Source organism: Prionailurus viverrinus, chromosome A2 (genome assembly GCF_022837055.1).
Source record: "Prionailurus viverrinus isolate Anna chromosome A2, UM_Priviv_1.0, whole genome shotgun sequence".
Taxonomy (NCBI): Eukaryota; Metazoa; Chordata; class Mammalia; order Carnivora; family Felidae; genus Prionailurus; species Prionailurus viverrinus.
Genome location: NC_062562.1, coordinates 63142147 through 63169907, shown reverse-complemented (window position 1 = coordinate 63169907; position 27761 = coordinate 63142147). Strand labels below are relative to the sequence as shown.

General features: G+C 49.4%; 1 protein-coding gene across 9 annotated transcripts in view; it reads right to left on the bottom strand.

Annotated features, from left to right (window-relative positions):
• The window catches only part of ABCA13 (ATP binding cassette subfamily A member 13), a 395893-nt gene that overhangs the window by 145468 nt on the left and 222664 nt on the right, over nucleotides 1-27761 (bottom strand). For all 9 annotated transcript variants that reach the window (XM_047839515.1, XM_047839521.1, XM_047839537.1 and 6 more), the window contains one exon: nucleotides 12851-13091. In XM_047839515.1, coding sequence (XP_047695471.1) covers nucleotides 12851-13091 — 241 coding nt within the window. The remainder of the gene's footprint in view (nucleotides 1-12850; nucleotides 13092-27761) is intronic.

The following is a 27761-nucleotide window of genomic DNA, read 5'->3' as shown; positions in this document are numbered from 1 at the left end:
CAAAGGTTTATTTTAAAGAACTTAAAACAGTAGCTTCTCTTTTTCAATAGTTTTTTTGTTTTGTTTTGTTTTTTTGTTTGTTTGTTTTTACTGTTTATTTTTGACACACAGAGAGAGCAAGAAAGCAAGAGAGGTGGAGAGAGAGTGGGGGCAGAGGATCTGAAGCAGGATCTGTGTTAACAGCACAGAGCGGGGTTTGGGGCTCGAACCCGCCAACTGCCAGATCATGACCCAAGCAGAAGTCAATCTGGACCCGCCCCGACCTCCCAGCCCCGCCCTATCCCACCTGGATCCAACTCGACACTCCGCCCCGCCCTAATCCACCTGGCCGCGCCCCGCCCCGCACAGCCCCGCCCCATTACAAGGCCTTCAGATCCCGCAGATCAGCCCTGACCTTGCAGCTTCCCCGTTTCCCTGTTGGTCACGATTCATCTGCAGCATTTGAGCTCTGGGTTCCTTCTCCTAAGAGCCCTCTGTCGCCGCCTCCTCTCCTGGTCCTGCCCCGAAGACATCACTGGCTTTGCACTGTGCGCCCCTCACCATGGTAGAAAACAACCCATGAGAGAAAGGGCACAGGCTCAGAACGGCGGTTGGAAAAGAAAGACCAACTCATTACACCGAGTTAGTTTTGTGTTTCTGCTGAGGACAACTTGGTGTTCAGGGCCGTCACTGTGCAGAAGCTTGGGATACAGACACTGCTACGGCGTCCAACACAGAATAATTCCTTCTAGGAAAACGCCATCTTCCCCACTGCATACAATACAACGGAGGCGTGAAAGTATTCATGTGGTTTACAACCAGCCTCACAGGATGTGCGACAGCTCTGGACAGAAATGCGCAATAATGAAGCATGCCGAAATTTACGGCACAGAAATGTCTCCTAAGTAGGCACTGTGACCTCCCTATAAACAGCCTTCAAGTTTCTGACAAATGAGAAAACACTTTTACAAGCAAAGAGACATATTTTCCACTGAAATGGTGCCCATAAAAAGAAAACATTATTTGTAGCATCTGTGGAAACACTCTGGATTGCTCTCTTTTGACCTATTAATCCGAGAACAAATATGAAAGCTTAAAATACTTTTTTGTGTGAAAAACATATTGATCTATAAAGTGGTTTGCTTGGAATAATTACTAAGGGCAAGTTTAAAAGTTATTTACAGTTTACTTTCTACTAGATTTGTGCTTAGGTCTAGAGGTCACAGTAAAAAACAAAACAACACTGGCTTTAAATTGTCCCTGTTGTCGTAAGAGTCAAACGCTTGTTCCTATGGCTTTTTGTGTGTCTTCAAATTCTTGGCCATATTTTAAAGTGCTATTAGAACCATGTGAAATCTGTCATTACCAGACTCTAGGAAGTGAAAATTAGTGCTTAATTCTGACTCCTGGGGCAGTTCCTAAACAGCATACTGTTTCTCTCTCCATGTTATCCGCAAAATTTACTGTGCATCAGAGTGACCCAGGGGGCATGCTTGAACAAACGCATCATCCTAACACCACCCCGAAGGGGCTTCCAGTTGTTAATGAGAGCCCCCTAAACTGGAATCCACAGGTCCGATGCCAAAATGATGAAAATATCAAGCACTCTAAAGACAAAAAAATCCTACAAGATTACAGACAGAAAAAGTTGCCTAGGAGGGAAAGAGAGCCAGAAAGACTGAAGTGAACCAGACTCCATGCCTGGAAGCTGCAAGGTGATGAACCACAATCTACCCACGGCTCTGAAGAGGCCAGCAGGCAGAGAGGCCCGTTGCAAACCCAGGTGTCATCCATAGAGCAGGGAAGAAAGGAGGGTATTTGCTGATCCGCATGACCTCCAAGTGAACCAGGAGGAGGGACAACAGGAAATAGACTGAGGTCACTTAGGAGGAGAGAGAATGCGCGTCGGGGAGAAAACCTTTGCTGCGTGCTGGCACACATATAAAAGCATCGTACACCCCCAATTTAGCGGACGTGCGTAACACGTGGTCATGTGCAACATATGGATTCTTAGACTAGAAGGGAATATGCCACCAAAATATGCTCTTTGGCATAAACATTTTCTTGGGCTAGTTATTTTATTTTTGTTAATGTTCATTTATATTTAGAGAGAGAGGAGAGAGAGAGCACGACCGGGGGAGGGGCAGAGAGAGAGGGAGACAGAATCTGAAGCAGGCTCCAGGCTCTGAGCTGTCACCACAGAGCCCGACACGGAGCTTGAACTCACGAACCAAGCGATCATACCTGAGCTGGAGTCGGACGCTTAACCAACTGAGCCACCCAAGTACCCCTTGAGCTAATTATTTTTAAGAAATATACGAAAGCACTAAAGAGGTGCAAGATTATAACCACTTCGGGGGCGCCTGCATGGCTCAGTTGGCTGAGCGTCCAACTCCGGCTCAGGTCATGATCTCACAGTTTATGAGCTCAAGCCCCGCGTCGGGCTCTGTGCTGACGGCTCAGAGCCTGGAGCCTGCTTCCGATTCTGTGTCTCCCCTTCTCTCTGCCCCTCCCCTGCTCACACTCTGTCTCTCTGTTTCTCAATAATAAAAAAATGTTAAAAAAAATTTTTTTTAAGTTTACAACCACTTTGGAAAAGTTTGGCATCACCGCCTGAGATAGAAGGGTCACATACTCTACGCAACTGATCAGCAATTAACATTTCTCTGAATGAACCCCTAAGAAGCTCTTGTATATGTAAAACTGGAGGTATGTGTTAGAATATTCTAGAATGTCCACGCAGCACGGTTCACAATCACAAAAAAACTGGAAGGAGCTCATGCTGTCCATCATTAAAAAGGAAGATTAGGGGCGCCTGGGTGGCGCAGTCGGTTAAGCGTCCGACTTCAGCCAGGTCACGATCTCGCGGTCCGTGAGTTCGAGCCCCGCGTCGGGCTCTGGGCTGATGGCTCAGAGCCTGGAGCCTGTTTCCGATTCTGTGTCTCCCTCTCTCTCTGCCCCTCCCCCGTTCATGCTCTGTCTCTCTCTGTCCCAAAAAATAAAAACGTTGAAAAAAAAAAAATTAAAAAAAAATAAAAAATAAAAAAAAAAAAAAAAGGAAGATTAATAAGTTGTGGTATACAATTCGTACAGGGGAATATTGTGCAATATTCAAAACAAGGCATACACACCAACACGCAACAATACCAAAGAAGCTTAGCAATGCGCTTATTAAGTGAAAAAGGTCATTCTCAGAGGCATGGTATTCTTTCATAAATTTAACAGATAGAGAATTGGAAGGTGTTGAGAGCAGAAGCAGGGGGGTGGGAGAACGGGGTACGGAATACAGGCACAGTCCTAGCCTCCGCAGGCTTCACGCATGCTCATTATACAATCAAACCCAAGTTAAAAAAAACAGACGGAAATAGGCTTCGTGTGGCCAATCCAGTGTATTAAAAGCTCTGAGAAGTTTAGAGGAAAGTAACCTAATTAACTCAATAGCAGCGCAATCAATCCCAACAGGAAGATGGATGGTTTCGTGGCCATCAGCACTGATACCCAGAGGAACAGTCCTCCCCGAAACAAGTTTTAAGAAACGCCACTATAAACTAAACCCAATTCTATCGCCGCCCACATTTTCAAGCCTCATCATGCCTCCCTCCATTCTGCCTGCAGGATAACGTCTTTTCTACTTGGGATGCCTTCCAGCACCTGTAGACTCACACTTGTTTCTTTCTCTGTCTGAAGAAGCATCTCCTCTCGCCTGGGCAGCACCCAGGTATCACTGAGGGCTCCATTCAGGTGCCACAGCCTTCAGAAAGCCTTCCTTGGCCCCCGCCCCCTGCCAGATGGAGCCCCCCCCATCCGCTCTAGTACAACCCCACACGGTACAGCTATGCCTAGCGTCGCATTTATAAGACTCCCTGTTGATCTGTTCGTAGGGTTATCTCTCAGCTCGACTGTGAGCTTTCTGAGAGTTGGACTTGTGTCTTTGCAGATGTGTGTGGAATGAGAATTAGATCCGGGAAGCCTGAAGGTACTTTCCATCTCGCTCCCCAGCTAGCGTGTACGAGAACAGGGTCTTCAGCATGAGGACCTGGTCAGAAGGGATTCTTCTGTGTGTGTTTATTTTAATCTCATGCCACCAAGAGATAAGACAGAGTCCTACGCAAAGCACTAAGTTCAGCTGAATCGGGCCGAAAAACTGATCACCTGCAGGCTGTGGGGGAGGTAAAAATGCTTCTGAAGTTCACGGTTGGGGAGAGAGTAAAAGCTATGAATTGATTTGTGTGCAAATATTTTAGGGATGCCTGCTCGGTGCTAGGCGCTGTCCGGGGACAGTCAACTCGGTCTGGGCTATGCCGTTTGCCATCTGTCTTCTCCCACTGGACTGTGAGCTCCAAGGATGCCGAAGGTGAGCGTTAAAAAGAGAACACAGAGGGGTGCTCAATAGGGGCACTGAGGTGCCCACGTGGATGGAACTTCATAAAGAGATCACGTGTAAGTAGAACCCAGAAAGAAACAGCCATACCGATGAGTGGGGCAAAGAATGTTCTTGGGGGTCAGAGACTAGACACGCAAGGTCAGGGCAGAGTTTGGATGTTCCATGAGCTGGACAAAGCCGAGTGTGAGGGTGGACCGAGCGGATAAGAAAAGGGCGGCCAGAACATGAGTCGCGAGGGGCAGTCAGCACCTCGAAGGTTATTCTGCCAGGGAAATGTTTTCTAGAGCCTGCTGGTGATCGCAACATGCCTCTCCCACGCCATCCAGCAGCACAGATGATGTATTAAGTCCGCTCCAGGGTGTAAAACCAGCTTTCATCAAGCACTGAATTTCTTCTGGGAAATAGACCAATTGCTTTCCATTCACCATTTCTGAATTATTCCCACAAAATAACGTGCCACTATTGTCTCACGAGAACGGTAGCGAGTACGTACAAAGGTGCACGTTCATACAAAGAAATAAATCATGAAGGGCTCATGGTGAATGTTGGGAGGCCGCTAGTTAACGACACCCAGTATGTCTCCTTATGCCACATTCCAGGCACCATCTTGCACACCACGGGGGGTGCAGACCCACCATCACTGTTGTCTTCTACTAATTTTAATGTCTGCTTGCCCTTCCGCAGCCAACAGAAGGGCATGGTTTTTTATCAAAAGCCAAGTTCCTCTTTTTTTGAAAAGTGACTAAAAACGTGGCCCAATCCAGTGGTATCTGATAAGAAAGCTACCCTGAAAATGTACGGTGGGATAAACAGCACTCCCCCAAATTTCACGCCCACCCAGAAGGTCAGAATGTGACCTTGTTTGGAAATAGGACCAGTCCTTGGAGATGTAGTTTGTTGAGATGAGATCATACAGGATGAGGGTGGGCCTGCTCCAATATGGCTGAGGCCCTTCTAGGAATTGGGAACTTTGAACACAGGGCCACGCGGGGAGAAGGCCATGTGAAGACAGAGGCAGAGTGGAGGGGTGCCCTCAAGTCCCAGGTCTTCTTCAGGTGGGGACTAGGGGCCAGGGTGAAGTCCACGTTCAGGTAGGACCCTGTGGGGTTCCCCAACGGGGTGAACATAGCAGCCCATCAGGAACATCGCTTCCTGTAAGGACTGAAAGCCCAGCCTAGAAGACAGAGGGGGCCATGGAGTTTCCTCCAGATATTCTCAACTGCGTGTAGACAGTTGTCTTTCCATGGTCCATGCTTTGTATGCTAACTTGAAGCAGAGACCTGTCCAAATTAATTCTGGAAGACTTTTCCTGCTTCATATTCATTTGGTTGTGTGTGTGTGTGGTTTTTTTTTTTAAGTTTATTTATTTTTGAGAGACAGAGAGCAGGGGAGGGAGGGACAGAGGGAGTGGGAGAGGGAGTGGGAGAGGGAGAACCCCAGGCAGGCTCCGCACTGTCAGCAAGGAGACTGATGCAGGGCTCGAACCCATGAACCATGAGATCATGACCTGAGCAGAAACCAAGAGACCAACACTTAACCGACTGAGCCACCCAGGTGCCCCAGATTGTTGAATTCAACTTAACAAATACTTAATGAAAGTAACCTTTTCTAGACCCTGCGGCAAGAACTAACCGTAGAGAGACATTAGGTCTCACTCGTGACCCTCAAGGGAGCCACCGTGTAGGAAGGCAGGTGGGGATCTCCAGCCATCGGTTAGAGCACAGGGAGATCCCCGTGGCGTGGCAGACACACAGAGGAGAGGGTGGAGGCTGAGGATCCCGGGAGGAGGGACTTCTCAGCCAGACTTGAAAACGTTCTTATTTCGCTGGGGACATCAGGGGAGTGAGCAGAAAAGGTGATTTTGGGTTTCCTTACACACGGAAATGTGCAGCTGCATCCCATCCTGCTTTATTATTTTTAACGTTTCTTTATTTATTTTTGAGATGGTGAGGGCGGCGGGGGGGGGGGGGGGGGGGGGCAGAGAGACGGGCAGAGACTCCCAAGCAGGCTCCGAGCACTGTCACCACAGGGCCCAATGTGGGGCTCGAACTCGCAAACTCTGAGACCATAACCTGAGCTGAAACCACGAGTCGGATGCGTAACTGACTGAGCCACCCAGGCGCCCCTACATCACGTCCTTCTGATGCGCAGAGCCCGGGGCCCATGGGGCAGCTGAGGCTGAACCTCATGGAAGCCTGGAAGGCTAGTGGGCCACATTGGGACGTCCAATCACCACCCCGAGAACAAGCGGGAGCAACTCAAGGGCCTCCAGCAGGCCCTTCTGGTCCCGCCCCCGCATGGGGGTGAGGAGTGAACATGGGGTGCTCAGCGGTGCCGAGGCCACGCTGTGGCCTGTGCTCACTCTGCGTCACCGTCTGCCGGCTTCCCCGGGGCCTGCCCTGGGCCAGCCTGCCTCCACCCTGAACAAGCCCAGAGTCCCTGGCACCTCTCAGTTTCGGGGTCCCCAGTGGGGAGGCGGGAGTCCTGAAGTCCTCTGCAAACAGCAATCAGCTGGCAAGGCATTCAGGATAAAATGGAGCTGGAGGCTTAGGTCACAAACTGGTTGGTGAGGACCCGAACCAGTGCAGACACATTCCCTGCACTCAGCTTTTCCTCTCGCAGGTGTACCAAACAGCGTGTAGGACGGCTGTCACAGAGGCTTGGTCACAAGCAAGCACCTTCCTCCGCCCCACAGCTGGCCCCCAAGGCATCCAAGTCAGAGACCTCTGGGCTACAGACCGAGCTGCCAAAGCCCCAGGTTTTCTGGGCTCACAGAGCACAAAATCCTCTGTGAGCCACACGGGCTCTGTCTGCTCCCGTCACTCCTAAAAGTGACGGAAGAGAACCTCTCCAGGGCATTTTTTTTTCATTTGTGTTTTCATGAGGATTTGCATGCCTCAAGAAATGTTAAGTAAATTTAATGTAGGCATATAACTGCATTTTCTCAACTCTTAAAATTTGAGAGGCATGAGGCTGTACTGAGAACGGTCAGCGCACTGATAACAGGTTTCCAGGGGCGCCTGGGTGGCTCAGTCAGTTAAGCGTCTACTCTTGACTTCAGCTCAGGTGATGACTGCAGAGTTCATGAGTTCAAGCCCTGCGTCAGACTGTGGGCTGACAGCACAGAGCCTGCTTAGGATTCTCTCTACCCTCCCCACCTCACATGTGTTCTCTCTCTCAAAATAAATAAATAAACATTTAAAAAATAAGGAAATGAAATAATAATAATAATAAAATTTCCATGTACCACCAAAGTCAACACAGAGATAATGCACCTAATGGTTTTTGAAAATCAGGGGCGCCTGGGTGGCTCAGTCGGTTAAGCAGCCGACTTCAGTTCACGTCGTGATCTCACTGCTTGTGAGATCTAGCCCCACGTCAGGCTCTGTGCTGACAGCTCAGAGCCTGTGGAGCCTGCTTCAGATTCCGTGTCTCCCTCTCTCTCTGCTCCTCCCCCACTCACACTGTCTCTCTCTCCTTTAAAAATAAACAAACAAAAAAAAAAACAATAAAAGAAAACAAAAAAAATTAAAAAGAAAACTACATGCAGGTCTGACTTTAAAAACCTGTTAACCAGGAGTTAGGCTAAAGAGAAAGTAAGGAAACATAATGAAAATACTATGTAGCACCCCATGGAGTTCACCCATAAATGTTAGAAAATGGCAATCTGCCCACATTTGAAGCAACAAAGCGGGGTGAGCCATGGGCTGTGTGTGTGCATGTGTATATGCACCTGTGTATGTCTGTATGCGTGCACTTGTGTATGTGTGCATGCACGTGTGTGTGCGTGCGTGCACGTGTGTGCACGTATGTACGTGTGCACATATGTATTGCGTGCTCATGTGTATGTGTCCGCGTGTGCATGTGTGTGTGTGCACCTGTGCACGTGTGTGCGTGTGCGTGTGTGTATGTGCATCTGCAGCAAATCAGGAGGAATATGAGCAGTGAACAGCTGTTCACACAGGATATCGTTCCTGTGCTAAGATTCAGATGGTGGCACTCAGATTCAACACAGACAGAGCCGTCATGTAACGTATCACCCACTGGAGGACACTTTGGGGAGTGAGCAGGACAGGTGTAGTACGGATGCCGAGAGAACAGGACTGCTTTCCTGAGCAAGCCAGGGCACATGGTCGTCCTGCCGGGGAACCCGGTACACAGGAGGAAAGAACAGCGATCTCAGGGGAGAGCAGTTGTACTGCCAAACAAGGGGCTGGTCACCCCCGTGCCCTTTGATCTGGAGCAGGCACGAGAAATGTGAGAGAACCGGAAGCAGGAAAAGTTTCCTTCTGGATGGACCACTTCTGGCAACATCTTCGTTTCTGCCTCCTAAGGACACGACTACTCTACCGAAATACAGACTACAAAAACATACGCCCGTTCCTTCTGCTGAGTCTGGAACGAAAGAACAGAAGAGGGGCGTTCGGAATCTCCTCTGGCTCACGCACCTGCAGCAGATGGGGTTCCACCTGCACCATTCTGAGAAATGGAAACAAACACACGTCCACCGTGAAAAGACGAACTCTTAGAAATGGCAGAAAATACTACAATATCCCTCACTCATCTCATTTAACATTAATTACTTCCTTAGACGCCCCATGTCCCAACACAGCCACACTGGGGTTAAAGATTCAACATATGAAAGGGAGGGAGGGGATTGGGGTGGCATACACCCATGGGGCTGATAGCGGCCACAGATCCTCGGTGGTCCATGGCCTGCCTGACAGTGTGGCTCTAATCTGGGCCTCTGTCTCAGCACAAGCTTCTCCCTGGGGGTGTGTCTGTTCACAGGGTGCCAAAGGGCAGCAGGGAAGATGCCCCTGTGACTTAAGGATTATCTTGAGCTGAAGGCAACTGAGAAACAGATACAAGAGAAGCTCTCTGAGCTCCCCCCTCATTTGCCTAAAGGCAGGACACAAATTTGCACGTGGCCCCTTCTCTCCTCTCTACCAGGAGAGATACAAGGCAATCACCAGCACCAACTCCAGGCCTTTATCAGCCCAGATGCGCACAAGAGGAATCCATACAGCAAACATTGCTACATAGCCCTGTCTGCCATTCGTTCCTTTATATATTTCCCTGCGCACAGCTGGCCGTTCCTAAAGCTCAAAGCCCTTTTCGTCCTGTCACGTCTCTAAAAGGTTATGGTTCCTGGGGGTGCCTGGCGGGCTCAGTCAGTTGAGCATCCGACTCTTGATTTCAGCTCAGGTCATGATCTCACGATTCATGGCATCCAGCCCCACATCAGGCTCTGCATTGACAGAGCCTGCTTGGCCTCTTCTCTCTCTCTCTCTCTCTCTCTCTCTCTCTCTCTCTCTCTCTCCTCTCCCTTGTGCATGCTCTCTCTCTCTCTCTCAAAAAATAAATAAATAAACAAAATAAAATTCAAATCAAATCAAATATCTGTAACTCTCAGGCTCCAAATAATTTTGGAATGCGTGACTTTGATGAAAAATGAATGCTGGGAGAGCAGGGGCAGATGTTTTCAGATGAAAAATACAGTGGCCAAATTAATAAAGCAGCGGAGAAGGGTTTCAATCGACTGGAAATGGACCCCGTAGAACGTGCAGCATGTGACGTTCTCACCTGCCTCAGAAGGAAGGGATGAAGGGATGAAGGCAGGACGGAAGAGGTGAAGGGGCGGGCAGTCCGAAGGCATGACGATGTGGAACATGCTCGCACAGGATGTGTGGCGTTCGATATATTCAACACACGGAGTGAAATTTGAAATAACCGAGAAATCGCTGGGGACATTCAATCTCAACAGCCACCAAAGAGCTGCCTAACAAAGCAGTGAAAGTCCTGATATGGCTATAAAAGGGATACTGAAAATGTGGAGAAATGAGTTCTCCCTCCACCAAGAGCTGCACGTGGCATACAGCAGGCGCATAACACATGCTCGTGACTAAAAGAATCAATGACTCCATGCTCATATATGCTGTAAATTGGTGCACATCGATACGAATAATTTGGCAATATTTACCTTGAAACTGTGGGTGCCTGTTGCCCCCAAAACTTCCAATGGCAATGTATGATAATAGAAACAATTAGCTCCATGAATCCGAGCAAAGGGATTCCTGCAGACCTGCTTGGAACAGGAAAGCTGTGGCGTGCCTGTAGGCGCCCCAAAAAGAGATTATTTACATAAATTATGGCACCTCCGGGCAACGTGCCGTGGCACAGCCTGAAAATGGGTGATGCGGTTTGCGCCTGATTTACAACAAGAGGTACACAGATACGTTATTTATTGAATAAAAAGGCAAACGATGAGTGTTTACAGTGGAATGCCACTGTCATAAAACAATAAAAATGCATGTGTTAAAAGCATTACGTATTAACATGGGGAAGACCATAAACCACTAGGGGTATGGTGGATAGTGCTGGTAGGATTACCTGTGAATTTTTTTTATTATGATTTTGGTGAGCCTGCATTTTCTATTTTTTTTTTTTTTTTTGAGAGAGAGCACATGTGCACACGTGTGCTGGGGGAGGGGCAGAATGAGAGAGAGAGACAGACAGAGAGAGAGAGAGAGAGAGAATCCCAAGCAGGTGCCACGCCGTCAGCACAGAGCCCCACGCAGAGCTCTGATCCCATGAACCGTGAGATCATGACCTGAGCCAAAATCAAGAGTCAGACGCTTAACCGACTGAGCCACCCAGGCGCCCCATTTTTTTTCAAGAAACACATTTTATGGGGCATTCTATCCTTTCTGTCCATTCACGTCAAACACTTGGGAAAAGAAGAAGAGGGCAGGTACATAAACTAGCTAGCCAGAAGAGAGAGCCCACTTGCGGAAGGAATATTGGGGACCTGCGTGCACATCTCCAAACAGAACCACTGCAGGATTCTCTTTTTTGAGCCAAAAACCTGGACTCCGTGGAGCATAAAAACACACCGAGGAAAAAAAATATTATTAACCAAAGGACACAGAAGCAAACGGAACAGTTTATTATCGATTTTTCCTTCTGAGTCTGCGTTTGTTTAAACTGAACTCCAAATTACACTTCATTGTAAAAGTGACAAATATTAGCAGGCGCTAAGAGTCTGGCTAATTAAGCTCGTTATTTTAGTAAAGATAAGTATTTGACGAGGGCAGAACTAATCGCGCCCTCCCGGTTGCGCGAACCGTGTGCAGCCTAGCTAATATGCCAGTGCCCGGTGTCTGCCCCGCCCCCGAGGTACGTAAGCCCCGCCCCCTCCAGGTGTGTAAGCACCGCCCCCCCCGAAAGAGAGTTGTTCCTGGTCAGCACTCTGGGTGATGCTGTTACCCCGGCCACTGCAAACCCAGCTCAGGGCAGAGAAGTCACGCTCAGTCTCGGGGGAACCAGCCACCTGAGGGACAGGCGCTGAGATGCTCAGGTCCCCCTCTCGGGTGCCCAGTCTCCTGTCAATAAAACAAAACCCCTAGAAGCTCTGACACCATCCTATGTAAATTCATCTGGCTGCAAAACTTGGAGCACTCTGAATTTCTTGGCAGCAAAGCTGGACCGAATCTAGCCTGGGGGTGTGCACGGGCTCACGGCCATACAGAGAGAAAAGTCAGACATTTCTCTGCAGGGAGGGCCCTGCAGTTCCTGGCTGCTGTCCCAGAGCAACGCTGGAGGGTTCTGTGAAACACAATAATCCCCTGATCTGTGGCTCTGGAAACGGATGATTTTCCCCACAATTCTTCAGGTCAGTAGCGACCTGGGGCAACATCCTACAGCATCTCCTACCTGGCACATTTTATCATCCCAAGTCCTCACAAGAGGGGTGGGTGCAGAACAGTAAGATATTTAAAGAGACAGGGGTGCCTGGGTGGCTGAGTCGGTTAAGACACCAGTCTTGATTGCGGCTCAGGTCATGGTCTCACGGTCCGTGAGTTCGAGCCCCACGTCGGGCTCTGTGCTGACAGCTCGGAGCCTGGAGCCTGCTTCCGATTCTGTGTCTCCCTCTCTCTCTGCCCCTCCCCTGTTTGCTCTGTCTCTGTCTTTCAAAAATAAATAAACGTTAAAAAAAATTTTTAATAAGAATAAATCAACTTAAAAAAAGAAATTTATTTTTTTAAATTTTTTTTACTGTTTATTTATTTATTTTTTTATATATATATGAAATTTATTGTCAAATTGGTTTCCATACAACACCCAGTGCTCATCCCAAAAGGTGCCCTCCTCAATACCCATCACCCACCCTCTCCTCCAAAAAAAGAAATTTAAAGACAGACCACATTCATATAACTTTATTACAGTATATTGTTATAATTTTCCTATTATTGCTGTTATAAGTCTTCTCCTGTGCCTGATACATGAATTAAACTTATTGTGTGTATGTATAGGAAAAAACGAGGTATTTACAGGATTTGCTACATTCCATGATCTTGCCCTCTTGAACGCAGCCCTCCAAAATCATGAAACCACACGTATATTTGTGATTCTTAAAAGCTACTGATATTCATAATCCATCCTGACATAATTTGGAAGGGAAAGGGAGTGGGGGAGGTTTCTTACCTGAAAAAGTAAGCTTCGGCTGTGTCATAATGGCCAGGTGTTAGTTTGAGGGGCGGGTAGTCAATGGCCAGAGGCCTCACCATGAACAAGCCCATGGCCAAAGCCACGAAGAGGACAGGCAGCAGGAGGTCGGAGAGGGAGCTCTTCCAGGCCCGGCGCGTGTGCTGGAACCGCTTCACCAGGAGGGCCCCTGCCTGAGCCAGAGGCCACAGAGGGTGCGGGGTCCCGGATGGGGCGCCACCTGCAGAGACAGGAACATGCAGTCAGCCTCAGGCCAGGGCCCCCCCCAACACTGCCCGGGTCTGCGGATACCTCCAGAGGTTTACGATGGCTCCGGAGGCTAGTAGCACAGGGGCCCCCCCGGTTCCCATGCTCCTCAATGAGCGCGGACACTCTGGAAACGTATGCTCACAGAACGCCTGGGGATGTAGCAGGGCGAGGACGGAGTTCTCAAATCCAGCTTTTGCAGCAGCCTCGAGCTTGTTTTTACTGGTTAAAACGCAGTGTGCTCCAGGAGCACGGACCCCAACAAGAGAGCAGCGGGACCCATGTCTCCAGGCGGGAGTGCGTGCGTGGGAGGGGTGCAGACAGAGCCGTCCCCCTCTGCCGTCTCCCTTCTCCTGCCTTTTAGTCTTCTTTTCCCACAGCCTGGTCCTTCCAGAGGACGCCTTAGGTCCTGTCCAGATCAGGGCCAGGAAGAACCATCCCCCTCAGCCCCTGCGCCAACCCCCCTGCCTAGTAGGGGTGTCCCCGATGGAGAGGAGGCAGGCGCGGCTCTGGGGGCACCTCTGCAGCTCCAAGTGAGCCCCCTTGGCCCACCAGGCTTCAGCAACCCGGCCCTCCCTTCCTCCCTCCGCCTCTCACAACTCGGAGACCCACCCCCCAGGGAGCATCGCTCAGAAGGTGGGGCTGGAGGGCAGGGCATGAGCACGCGGTGGATGCCCAGGTCACCTTGCCAGACCCCCACCCCAGGCCACAGACGTGGCCGCAATCAACCTGTCCAGTGCCGGCCGACCGGCTGGTGCCAGCAACGGTCACATCCGGTGTGAGGATGACAAAACAGGAGGAAAAGGAGAGGCAGACCCAGGGACCACAGCCCTAATCCTCATCCAAAGGACAGACACAGCCATGCCCCATGGTCTTCCTCGCTATTCCTTCTGCAGGGTTCCAGAAAACCCAACAGAAAGTGTTTGAGGAGGAAGGCGGCCTTCTAAGAAGACAGTTATGCTAAATTGATCACACTGCCCACACATATCAAATTGAAATACGGTTAATAAAAGCACAGCGAATACGTTTCAAATCCCCAAAGAAATCATTTTTAAAGATGCTCCCATTTGGAAAGAGAAATTATTTGCAATAGCGGTGAGCACAGAGCTGTGGAGAAGCAGCTGGGGATACAAATGCCTTCCTGAAATAACCCCCTCCCTTGTCCGACATCACGTTGTGCCCAGGATGCGGCGGGTAGCGGGCTATTTTTTGTCCTCAAAAAAGACATCACGTAGGGGTCGCGCTAAAAATGTAAAGAAATGACCGAACACAAGGCGATCGAGCGTGGCAATCCGTGTGGGCAGGGCCGAAAAGACTGGTGCCAAGCAGGTGGTCTGACGTGTTTAGGGCAAGTGAGACAACAGTCACAGCCGTGGGGACGGTCAGGCACAGTCAGTGAGACCTCCGTCAGGAAGTCAGTTCAGTCTGCCTCCCGAGCAGAGTCAGGTCTGCCTGACCTCGGACAGCACACGTCACCTCAGACATTTCTGGTCACCGGACATAGGGCTTCTTTCCACGTGTCAAGCACGTGTCCGTGACACCAGCTGGGTGGCCTACCGTCCAACTCATTGGGGGCACGACCTCCCTGCAGTGTCAGACCCCGCGGGCTGAGGGCTCAGTCACACAGGCCTACCCCTCCCCCACTCCAGACGCCAGCTACCGGTCCAGGTTGTCCCCCGTGCTTACGAGCCACTGACTGTAGATCAGAGGTTCCCAAGACCCGAGCCTTGGGTTTGACCGACGTGCTAGGGTGGTTCACAGAACTCAGGGAAACGGGTCCTCACGTGGGCCAGCTTACAAAAAGGATACGACAAAGGCCACATACGAACAGCCACGTGGAAGAGACGTGTGCGGCGAGACATTCGGGGAGGGACACTGTGCTTTCATGCCCTCTCCAGTATATCCCCAACACCTCCATGCGGTCACCTACCTGGGCTGAACCCCTTACTATTGAGATTTTGTGGGGCTCTCATCATGCAGACATTCCCTTCATTACCTCCGTGTCCAGCCCCTCTCCCCTCTCCAGAGGATGGGGGACGGGGCTGAAAATGCCAAGCTTCTGATCGGCTGGGTCTTTCTGGTGAGCAGCCCCCCCCCCCCCACCCGAGTCATCTCGTCAGAACAAAAGATGGCCTTAGTGTTCTTATCACCTGGTAATGTACTAGGAGCCCTGGTCAGGAATAAAGCCGAAGACAGATCCTAGAACAACAGATGCTCCCCTGCTTTTACCACTTGGGAAATGACAGAGGGTTCAGGGCCTCTGTGCCAGGAGCCGGGGGCACGGACAGATGCACATCTCTTGGGATCCCACAAGACCCCACAGGCGAACGGAGAAAATCTGATGTTTAAGGACCAACACGTGGGATATTAACAAGGCTGGCGTATTCTGTGAATGACTGTGCGTGGGAGCAGAAACGTGGGGGGTTCTGGAGGTTGGAGGGGGTTGGGCACCGGCTGGTGAAGCGCCTCCCAGACACTTTCGGGACCAGGGATTAGATTCCACACCAACTGGAGGCCGTCAACCCCAGCAACCAGGTGAGGAGATGCACAGTATTATAACCAAAGTGGTATTTCATCCTTTCACCAGTGCGGCTCTGACGAGGGTGGGCGGTAGACACGGCAGTCAGGCAAGCCGGGCTACGACTCTCATTCATGGGGGGGGGGGGAGGTTAGAAATGCTGATTCCCAGGCCCCACCTCGGACAGAATCACATCTCCACATATTCAGAGACTAAAATGCACTTTTAAAAAATAACTTCCTAGCGGGCGCCTGGGTGGCTCAGTCAGCTGAGTATCCGACTCTTGATCTTGGCTCAGGGCATGATCCCAGGGTCCTGGGATCAAGCCCCGTGTTGGGCTCCACACTGACCATGGAGCCAGCTTGAAAGTCTCTCTCTCCCTCTCTCTCTGCCCCTCCCCCACTCATGCAGGTGCTCTCTCTGATTGATAGATAGATAGATAGATAGATAGATACAACATCCTAAGAGATTCTCATGGTCAGCTGGGTTATAAAATGCATTGGTCAATGGTGATTCATATATAACTCTCGCAGAGCAGTTATGAAGTCAAAGTGACCTTAGTGTTAGAAAAGGCATATTATTGAATGCAGTTTGATCCTTTCTCATATAGGACTAGAAGTATAAATATAAAAATATTCGTATATCCTGATCATTCTGTGAGAGTGTAATGCTGGATATGTCCACCTGGAGCACTCTGTATGCAGATCTAGCAGGAGAACTATGATCTAAGTTAAGCTAACGTAATTGAGACGTTCTGGGTTGCTGGCCGTCCCAGATTTCCAAAATGATCCCTGAGAAAGCCATTTGATTTCCTCACTAACCTTTGGTTAAGAAGCCCTTTCTCTCACACAGAACCAAGACTCACTCTGTTTAGAATCAAGAGGAACTGAAAGGTCACTGGTAAGCGTGATGGCTTGTGACCCCACCAAAATCAATGACACCATCATTGTCTACCAAAAGCTACACCTCACAAAGGAGCCTTTTTGTCCCCTAGTTTTTAAAATATTTTTAATGTTTATTTATTTATTTTGAGAAAGAGAAAGTGGGATAAGATCAGAGAGAGAGAGAGAGAGAGAGAGAGGGAGAGAGAATCCTGAGCAGGCTCCGTACTGTCAGCACAGAGCCCGACTCGGGGCTCGAACTCACGAACTGTCAGATCATGATATGAGCTGATATCAAGAGTCGGACGCTTAATGGACTGAGCCACCCAGGTGCCCCAAAGTAGCCTTCAAGTGGCATCTTATGACAGTCGCATCTAGCTACCCACACTCAGCTGCCTACCAAACTATGCACCTACTCAAATACGTCTGCAGCAGCCAATGGCTGCAAACACCTATTTACATCAGGGCAGTTTCTGTCTATGCAGCCAGGTGCACAGAAAATGGAAACAGAACGTGGCTTTCTGGGTGTTGGAGTCTACTTAGTAAATACGCCTGCTGATGGAGGAAGAACACAGTCAGAGAATGGCCCTTTATCTGCCCACTGGCTTTGCTCAGAGAGGATCAATCACAACAGCCACTGGGGGGGTGAGTGGGGGAGGAAGCACTGGACTGGAATCCACTCTCAGCCGCCAACGTGTTGGGTGACTCCTGGAAATTCCCAGCCCCACTGCATGTCACTTCCCTCAGCTGTGAAACAGAGATTTATATTCTCCCTCTAGGTAACAAGGATTCTTATTACCACACTTATGAAACTAGCAGAACAGGTACAGTTTGACCGCCAGCCACTGTAAATGTTCATCAGACAGCGGGATAAGCCTGTGGGGAAAGGTGTTTCTCATTATTAAGAAAAATAAATCCTCCCCCCCTTCCCATGCGTTAACTGAACATAAATGGGGGAAATAAAGGGCTAAGATAGTTTATGGTCATGAATCAACCACCAATCAAATATTCATGGCTAAACTCATAAAAGTATTCACATGAATAATTTAACAGACAAAATTAAAATGCTGGACCAAATTGTTATGAATTGTCTTATTTGACTTACGAGTGTAATTCTATTCAAAGAATTCAGTGGCATCCATAACTAGGCACTCTCATTTACACTGACCCTCAAATTACTTAGAAAAAAATGTCCAGAGATTTTTTTTGGGGGGGGAGGGGAGTCAGGTGGCTTCAGTGAATACCTTAAAATATCAAGGACGCAGCATGCGCCCCAGAATACGATCTCCACGTTGCTGAATACATCCGAATGTTCTTGAAGCTTTTAAGATAAACCATCACAAATGTAATGCCTTCAAGCCCACTTTTAAAAAATGAATACCCCAAACAAAAAAACGGGTGACTTAGCAGGTATGAGTGTGTAGTTCATTTAAAAATCTACAGGGGCACCCGGGTGGCTCAGTCGGCTGAGTGTCCGATTTCGGCCCCGCTCACGATCTCTCGGCTCATGAGTTCAAAGCCCTGCATCAGGCTCTGTGATGACAGCACTGAGTGTTCTTGGGATTCTCTCTCTCCCTCTCTCTCTCTCTCTCTGCACCCCTCCCCCACTCGCACTCTCAAAATAAATAAAACATTTAAAAAATAAAAGCAGGATTTGCAGACCACAATAACGCAACTTGCAATGAAACAAGGAACGCCTGTAAACAGGTAGATGGGTGTCAACACTGGAAACATCTGTGGGAGAGCCCACCACGAACACCAGCGTCCGGGGGTCCCAGCCCTGCCTCGCACGAAGACCTCCCACACCTCAGACCGGCCGTGGTCTCTTGGCTTCTCACCTATAACACAAAAGGCTGGGACGGGCCATGGCTCCATCCTCGTGCTGGCACAAGCTGATGTTGTACGGCATTCGCACGACCCACGATTTGCCTCATTCATACCATTTGTGGAAGAAAACCAGCCACACATCGAACGTCCTCTTGTTAAGAGAGGTAGGAGAAGGGTTGGCGAGAGGTTCGCGAAGAGTAAAGGAGGAAACAAAAAAGAACGAAACGAAAAAGAAGAATAAAGGAAGATGTTTTGTGACGGTTGTATGTTTAATGATATGACAAAAATCCAAAATAGGATTATTTCTTAAATATTAAACGTGGTGACACAAAAAATATACAAACTTCAAAACCAAACTGCGTTACTGCAATCTTGGTTAAATATTCTTTCGGAAAGAACATTATTAATTGTGATTAATTGTTTTAAAAGCTAAGAAGGAGAGGCTATATTTATCTACACTGTTTTATTGATAATAATCTCACAGCGATGTATCACTCAACCTTCAAAATGCTTTATGTGCTCGTTTGTTACAACAACCACATTGCTCCTTTTCATACATGATTTTGATTTTTTTAAGGCTCTTTTTTGTTGTTGTTAACTAAGTTCTACACTCACCTTGGGGCTCGAACTCATGACCCAGAGATCAAGGGTCAGTTGCACAGGCCACGGACTGAGCCAGCCTGGCACCTTCATATGGGATTTTTACATTAAAAAAAGAAGAAAAATCTAGGTAGAAGAATTTTCTGTTCACCTCCAAAGTTCTCCCAATTGCTAAACAGGTTAGGGATCACTTTTTCTGTTACTTTCTCTTATTTTCTTTTAGTGTGTGCACATGCATGTGAGTGGGGAGGGGCAGAGAGAGAGAATCCCCAGCAGGCTCCACGTTCAGTGCAGAGCCCAACTCCGGGCTTGATCTCACGGCCCCAGGATCCTGACTTGAGCTACAATCAAGAGTCGGATGCTCAACCGACTGAGCCCCCCAGCGCCCCGCTTTTTCGATCCTTTAAAAAGCACAGTGATTCACAGCCAAACGATGAAAAGCATCAAGGCAGGATTTCACTCTGGAAGAAGGCTGGGCGTCACGCCCAGCCACATCATTTTTCTGGAATAGAGATGGCCCCAACTCCTTGGACGGGATTCAACATGCCTTGAGGAGACAGTGACAATGTTCAGGGAACTTATGCTCTGTGGGCAAGTCACTTAAACGAGGGGTTTGGGTTTTTTCTTTCCAACTCACCAAACTCAGGTCTTCCTGCAGCCCCTGAATGGCCCCAACCTGGGGTTTAAAACCCGCGCTCCCTCCAAAGCTCTCCTGGACAGTCAGGCAACGGAAAGAAGGCTCCTCTCTGCCGCACCCGATCCTCCTTCCAGCCTCGGCCCTGCTCTCCGGCTCCGCTCCCATCACACTGGGAGGCAGGGTGGACAGCACACGGTGTCTGGGCTCTGCTGAAGGTTGGCTCGAAGGGCTCCTTTGTGAACAGTGAGCAACGACATGCAAGGGGGGGTCCTCGAGCTGGCATGTGGCACATAGTGAGGGTCTATGGATGTAGCCAGAGAAGAAAGCTCCCCATTGCCGAATCTTCTCTTAGACGGTGGCCCTGTGCTCACCGCCCCCCACTGTTCTGTCCTCGTCGTGTGTGGCCACCTCAAGGGGCCGAGCTCAGTTTTTCTGGCAAAGCTCAGATCTGAGAACGCTCTCCAGCACTCAGAAGGCGTTCAGAGCCGTCTGATGAATGAGGAGCGGACGGATGTGACCAAATGTTGTCTTCGGTGCCCTCACCCACTGGACACCTGGCTGTGACTTCCTTCCCCCCCTCTCTGGTCCCACTTCCCCTGCCCAGAAGCCACACCACCACTCCCTCTAATCCCTTCCTGCCCTTTCCCACGCTCAGCCTCGCCAAGTGCGCCCCCGGGCCCCATTCACCAGCCATCTCTAGGCCACTGACGGCGCGTCCACCTCCGTGTGGCTCTCCCTCAGAGCGTAAGCAAGAAAGATGGGGGCACCTGGGTGGCTCAGTCTGTTAGGCAACCGACTTTGGCTCAGGTCATGATCTCAGGGCTTGTGGGTTCAAGCCCCGCGTCGGGCTCTATGCCGACAGCTTGGAGCCTGGAGACTGCTTCCGATTCTGTGTCTCCCTCTCTCTCTGCCCCTCCCTTGCTCGCGCTCTTTCTCTATTTCTCTCTCTCAAAAAATAAATAAAACATTTTAAAAAATTGGGGGGGAGCGGTGCCTGGGTGGCTCAGTTAGTTAAGCGTCCGACTTCGGCTCAGGTCATGATCTCGTGGTTCGTGGGTTCGAGCCCTGCGTCGGGCTCTGTGCCGACAGCTGGGAGCCTGGAGCCTGCTTCAGATTCTGTGTCTCCCCCTCTCTCTACCCCTCCCCTGCTCATGCTCTGTGTCTCTCTGTCTCTCAATAATAAATAAATATTTTTAAAAATTGTTTTTTTAATTTTTTTAGGGGCACCTGGGTTGCTCAGTTGGTTGAACGTCTGACTTCGGCTCAGGTCATGATCTCATGAGTTCGGAGTCCCGCATTCAGCTATGTGCTGACGGCTCGGAGCCTGAGCCTGCTTCAGATTCTGTGTCTCCCTCTCTCTGCCTCTCCCCGGCTCATTCTCTCTCTCTGTCTCTCTCTCTCTCTCTCAAAAGTAAATAAACATTAAAAACATTTTTTTAATTCTTTTAAATAAATACACAAAATGATACTCTCAACCCTTGACCCTACAATGGACGTGTTCCTAAAGGTTACCCAGAGCCACTCTGCCTCCATTTCCCCAGTTTTCCACCATTATCTTGGCAGCAAGGGGCACGCTTAAGATGAGCGAGGCCCCTCCTTTGTCAAACGTGTCACAAGAAGGGCCGATTCCAGGTCAGGGGCCGTGGGTGGGAGCTGCTACTCCTCACCAGCTCGGGGCTTCCTTGGGCAGCTCTGACCGAGAGGGGCTGGGCTTCACAAGCTCCACCGGCCCCTCGCGGCCCCGACAGAAGCGGCTGCTCCCTGACACCTGCCGCCAGCGTTTATTGGCCCATGTCTATCTCAATTCAGCCTTCTCTCTGGCACACTGCCTCATGCAGAGCCCCTGCCGGGAGCTCTCCGCTCATCTCGCTAACGCCGCCAACAAACCTTCCCTGGCATGTGTAATTGGCGGCGGGCACGGTCCCCCCACACCTGGCTGGCCGGGGAGGCGGTGTTTGAAGCTGGAGGAAGTGTGGACAAAGCAGAGAAGACGGCGCTCGGGGCTGAACACCGCCACTCGGCCTGCGAGACACATGCAGAATTTGGAACAGCTCTTTGAAGAGGCCGAGAATTACAGGCTCCCCGTGCAGGAGAGGCTGTTCAAACAGGATTGTCTCCAAAAGCAAAGGAGAGGCTGCACACCCTTCAGATTAATCACTGCCAAATTGCTTTCCATCATCACAAGAAGTAGCAATTAGGAATGAAATACAGAGGATTAAATGGTGGGAGGAAAGGGAGACGATTTTAGGTAAAGTGGGACTGACAGAGCTGAGAATTTCACTGCAACCTCAGACCTCACATGGGGCAGGGGGGTAAGGCTTCAGTAGGGAAGTAAGGAAGGAGGGAGGGAGGAGGGAGGTGGGAAGAGAGGGGGGAAGGAAGGGAGGAGGGAGGGATGAAAGGAGGAAGGAGGAACAGGGAAGGAAGTGAAGAAGGAGGGAAGGGAGGAAGAAGAGAGGAGGGAAGAAAGAAGGGATGGATGAAGGAGGGAGGAGGAAAGGAGGACAGAAGGAAGGGAGGGAGGGAGGAAAGGAGGAGGGAGGGAGGAGGGATGGGGAAGGAAGTGAAGAAGGAGGGAAGGGAGGGAGGAGGAAGGAGGGGAGAAAGAAGGGAGGGATGAAGGAGGGAGGAGGAAAAGACCAGGGAAGGGAGGGAGGAAGGAAAGGAGAAGGGAGGGAGGAGGGAGGGAGGGAGGGAGGGAGGGAAGGGAGGGAGGGAGGAGGGAAGGGAGAAAGGAAGGGAGGGAGGAGACAAGAAAGGCATTGCCAAAGCCTTACAAGGAGAAAACACCTGTTGCCCAGATTCACTTTGTACCAGCTGAGTATGTGACATGACTTTTCACCTGAACTTTGGCCTCGATGAGACTCTAACCTGGCTGGTGTTTCTCACAGATGGCCATAGCCCACCTGAATCAAAGGAAATTGGGGTGTTTGTTAAAACCTGTAAATGTCTCAGTCTCGGCACTAAAATTTATGGAAGTTGGCCTAAGAATCTGCCATTTCAATAAGCATCCAAGTTTTTTTTCTTTTTTTTCTTTTTTTTTTTTGATGAACGCCATCCTAACAGGGATGTGGTGATGTCTCCCTGTGGTTTTGATCCCAAGTCCTCTGACGACAAGTGACAGGGAGCATCTTTCATGCACCTGCTGTCCATCTATGGAAAAATGTCTGTTCCAATGCTTTGCCCATTTTTTAAAAAATGTTTATTTATTTTGAGAGAGAGAGAGAGAGAGAGAGTGAACAGGGGAGGGGCAAAGAGAGAGGAGGAGAGAGAATCCTAACCAGGCCCCATGCTGCCAGCACAGAGCCCAGTGTGGAGCTCGATCCCATGAACTTTAAGACCACGACCTGAGCCAAAATCAAGAGCTGGACGCTCAGCCGACAGAGCCCCCCAGGCGTTCCTGCTTTGCCCATTTTTTAATTGGGTCTCTTGTCTTTTTGCTATCGAGTTATAGGAGTTACAGGAGTTCTCTACATATTGTGGCTATCAATCCCTGATCGGATCCGTGGGGTGCAAACACTTTCTTAACAGCGGCGGATTTCCTTTTCATTCTACCAATCCCTTTGCTGTGCAGAGGCTCTTGTTGGGACAGAGGAAGCCAGCGCCCTCCATGCTCTGCTGGTGGCAATGCAAACTGGTGCAGTCGCTGTGGAGGACAGTATGGAGGCTCCTCAAAAATCTCAAAAACAGAACTACCGTATGATCCACAAACCCACCAAACCCTGGATCAGGACCTTGGAGAGATCCCATGCAATGATGTGATGCACCAGGCACCCCACACTCCTCACACAGGCCCAAAGTCCATCAATAGATGAATAAAGAAAGAGAATGAGCGTGTGCGCACGTGTGTGTGTGTGTGTGTGTGTGTGTGTGTGTGTGTGAGAGAGAGAGAGAGAGAGAGAGAGAGAGACAGAGACAGAGAGAGAGACAGAGAGAGAGACAGAGAGAGAGAGACAGGGATGGAGTAACTATAGAGCAACATTACTCAGCCTTATATAAATGGCAATTTGACACCTGCTATCGCATATTTGAGCCTAGTGGACATTGTGATGAGTGAAATAAACCCATCATCGCAGGACAAATACTGCTTGATTCCATTTATCTGAGGAATCTAAAATCCCCAAATTCCTGGGGCACCTGGGGGGGGCTCAGGCTTGATGAGCGGTCATGTCATGATCTCATGATTCATGAGTTCAAGCCCCACATCAGGCTCAGTGCTGACAGTGTGGAGTCTGCTTGGGATTCTCTCTTTCCCTCTCTCTCAAAATAAATAAACATTAAAAGGGGCGCCTGGGTGGCTCAGTCGGTTGGACATCCAACTTCAGCTCAGGTCATGATCTCATGGTTCGTGAGTTCAAGCCCCGTGTCGGGCTCTGTGCTGACAGCTCGGAGGCTGGAGCCTGCTTTGGATTCTGTGTCTCCTTCTCTCTCTACCCCTCCCCTGCTCATGCTCTGTCTCTCTCTCTCTCTCAAAAATAAATAAACATTAAAATAAATAAACACTAAAGACAGTGTTTAAAATTTTTTTTAAATAAAATGGATTCTTACAAGCAGCACAGAGTGGTGGTCACCAGGGGCTGGAGGGGTGGATACGGGAGTCGTTGTTCAATGCACAGAGAGTTTCAGTGACGCAGGACGAATCAGTATGGACCCACTGTACTGAACCTGGGGCTTCTCTGCTGCTGCTTCTTTTCCCCAGAGGAAGAACCACGAGCATGTGGCAACCCTCCAAGGGAAGATCCAGGAGATTTGGGGGGCAGGGATTGAAGACTCAGATAAAGAAAGAATTCTTGCCTGTGCTATGGCCTGGAAGAGGGGCCTGGGGTCCTGTAGCAGCAGGGATGGGGTGTGCTGGGTGGGAGGCCTCCCTGAGAGCAGGACAGCAGCAGACCAGGCTGGGGTGGGGGACAGCGCTGACAGAGGCCACTGGGAACCTGCAAACACCCCCTGGGAGAAAACGGACACCGTCGTGCAGGTGACGGGAAAGCAGCCTGTCACCCTATACGAGGGGCTCCAGCAGGCACTGAGGGATACAGAGGAAGGGCCGCTGCTGCCCAGGGGAGCTGAGAGGTGGTCAGAGGAGGGGACTCCTGATCCGAGCCACGCCAGGCCCGGTCACAGGGGCTCGAAGTCTACCAGCCAAACCCCTCCACTGTGTGTGCCCAGCAACGGCACGTGCTGTTGTGCGGGACGGTCTAGCTGCCATTTCAAAACACCAAGCCCAGGTGGCTTAAACCACAGACATTCACGGCTCACAGTCAGGAGGCTGGAAGCCCAAGATCAAGGTGACCAGGTGAACGCAAGGTTGGTGTCCTCTGAGGCCTCTCCCTTGGCTGGCAGACGACCCCTTTCTCCAGGTCCCCCCGGGGTCTCCTCTGTGCGGGCACTGCCATCTCTGCCCAATCCCCCCCCTTCTCACAAGGACACCGGTCAGACTGGGTAAGGACCCACTTGTACCCCTCATGGTTACCCTAATTCCCTTTCCAAAGATCCTGTATCTGCAAATACAGTCACATGCTCAGGTCCTGGGGGCTCAACATACAAATGGGGGGGGGCAGAAGAACAGGGACACAATTCATTCCAGAACACCAGTGCGCTGCTGGGAATCAGCACAAAGAGAACAGACCGAGAATTTGTGGTTCTAGACAGAATCCTCCTACAGCTATCACCCCGAAGCGGTGGACGTCCAGGGGTGCTGCCTGGACCCACGGTACCACCGGGTCGCTGCTGAGAAATGCAAGTTCTTGGGCCCCACCCAGGAACCCCTGAATCGGGAAATCAGGGGGTGAGACCCAGGAATCTGTGTTCTACAAAATCTGCAGGTCACTGTGATGATGCTAGATCACCACCTCTCCCGGGGAGTCAAGGAGTGAATCCAGTCACCCACGCATCCTTCAAACACTGTGACACACAGTACTCTGGGGGCTTGGAAAAGCCTTTGCAGAAAAGGGACAGATCCAAAGACTGTATTTTCTTTGATCCAAAGAGACTCCAGTACCTGGCACTGTGCCTGGGTGGGAGTTTTGCGCTGGACCCACCAGGGTTCGGGCAAATCTCCACGGCTCAGTTTCTACATGAAAATAATGGCTTCAGGAAAGCCTATTTGCAAAATGTCCAGGAGGACTGAGTAAGAAAATGCACAGAGGACGCCTCTCATCGTGTCTGGTCGATGGTGTCGGGGCTCCGAGAAGAAGTGATTTGCACACCTTACATGGCAGGGACAGATGTGCCCTCTGGGCACAGTCTCTGTAACTCATTTCTCTGGCACGAGTAGGCTCCCAATGCTTAAAATATCTGTATTTTATATTTTATGTTGCCTTCATCCATCTATCAGAGGAGCAAGAGGTGAGTTATTTGAGAGCAAGCCCCTTAGAAGACTTCCTGAAGATACACGGCAAGCGTGGAGGGAAGGGGTGCCTGCGGGCAGGGGCGGCCAGAGGCAGGAATCGGAACAAAGACGTAATTCCTGAAGGCACCAACAAGAAAGGGAAAGGTTTTGGTAAGTGATTATTCCAGAAATTCCCTTTCTCGAGTGTGGATCACGCTCCCATCCCCGAAAAGTGAGTGAGCGCTTTACCCAGAAGACGGTTTCACACCGTCTCCAAAATCCTGATCCAGCCCTTTGGTAAAGTTATATCTGCTAAGTAATATAAATTTCACTGACAGAGAGGCTTCCTGTGGAGCTTTGTGGGAGGATTCGCAGAACACAATAAAACTGGGAAATTCAGGAAATGTCATACCAAATTTGTGGTCATGTGTCCTGATCTCACGTTTTGTTTTAAGTAATGAAATACTTAAATAGATATTTTAATGACATTTTTTCCAGTTCCATAATTTGTAATTTGGATGATAAGTAACACTGCCTTTTTATATCATATTTTACAAAGGTAATAGAAAACATTATAATGTTTCTTTCCTCGGGGTTCTTTTTAAAATTTAACATACCGCTCCTTTTCACATAACAGTAGTTTTTCGGTTTTTTTGCACATTTTATTTCTAACATATTTGCATGGATTTTCATAATGTCCCCCAAATTCAGAACATGAAATTACCATTTTTTTCAAAACAGATGCATCTCCGTCACCAAGAGGATGTATGCGGGCAATACCTTTCAATGTAAATTATCCTAAGTTCTCAAGGATGACAAAATGTTTATGAGAACATAATCATATTTTCTTTGAATTTGCCCTTACATAAAAAAGTCATTAGCTAATGTACCTTAAAATACAAGAATGCTCAGAAATGAAGCCTTTAGGTAAAATGCTAATAATGAAAAGAGAAAATGTGTGTGCTCAGTTAAAATAAAATTTGTATATACACGGTAAAAGAGAGACAAATTACGATATATGCAGAATATTACTACATAGAAATGACACAAGCAATAACATAAATGGATCGAAGCAGCAAAATACGGAGAAAAAACAGACTCCTGTGCACACACGATGACCCCATTTACATGAAGTCCAACAACAAGCACAATTACTGTAAGGTGAGGGCATCACCTTTTGGGGAGGGGGTCTGACTTGGAGAAGGCAGAGGGCCCAGCAAGGTGCTGGGAATGCTCTATCTGGACCCGGGTGGTGGTGACACCATATAAAAACTCATCTAATCATGTGATCAAGAAATATGCCATTTGTGATAAAAATACAAACAGTTGATGTTACTAAAGCAAACTTAAGACACTATCCTTCAAAAATACATCATTCATGAGGGAAGGAAACAACAACCGTGTTGTAAGAGAGGAAATTTAAATGGCTAATAAACCCGAAGGGGAATTCAATTTAGCATATGGTAATAGTCGTTTGGCACGGAGAGGTCTACAATGGCCCCCCAATCACCCCTACTTCACAGAAGGTTCCAATCCCCCGAGTGTGGGTAAGACCTTGAACACACGGCTATCACCCCCCACCCTTGGATTACAAGTACAGAAAAAGTGAAGAGCTTTGGAAGATCTGGTCACTGATCAGTCGCCTTTCAGTGAATCAAAACAAGAGATTCTTGTGCTCACTTTGAAGCAGAAACATGTCCTGTTGGGAGGGGACCATGTGGCTAAGATTCCAGATGACTCCTAGGAGCTGAGACCACACCCAACCGACAGCCAGCCAAGCCCCAGGTGGACGTTGGTCCTAAACCCACACAGAGCTGAATTCTGCCAACAAGCTCAATGGGCTTCTAAGACAG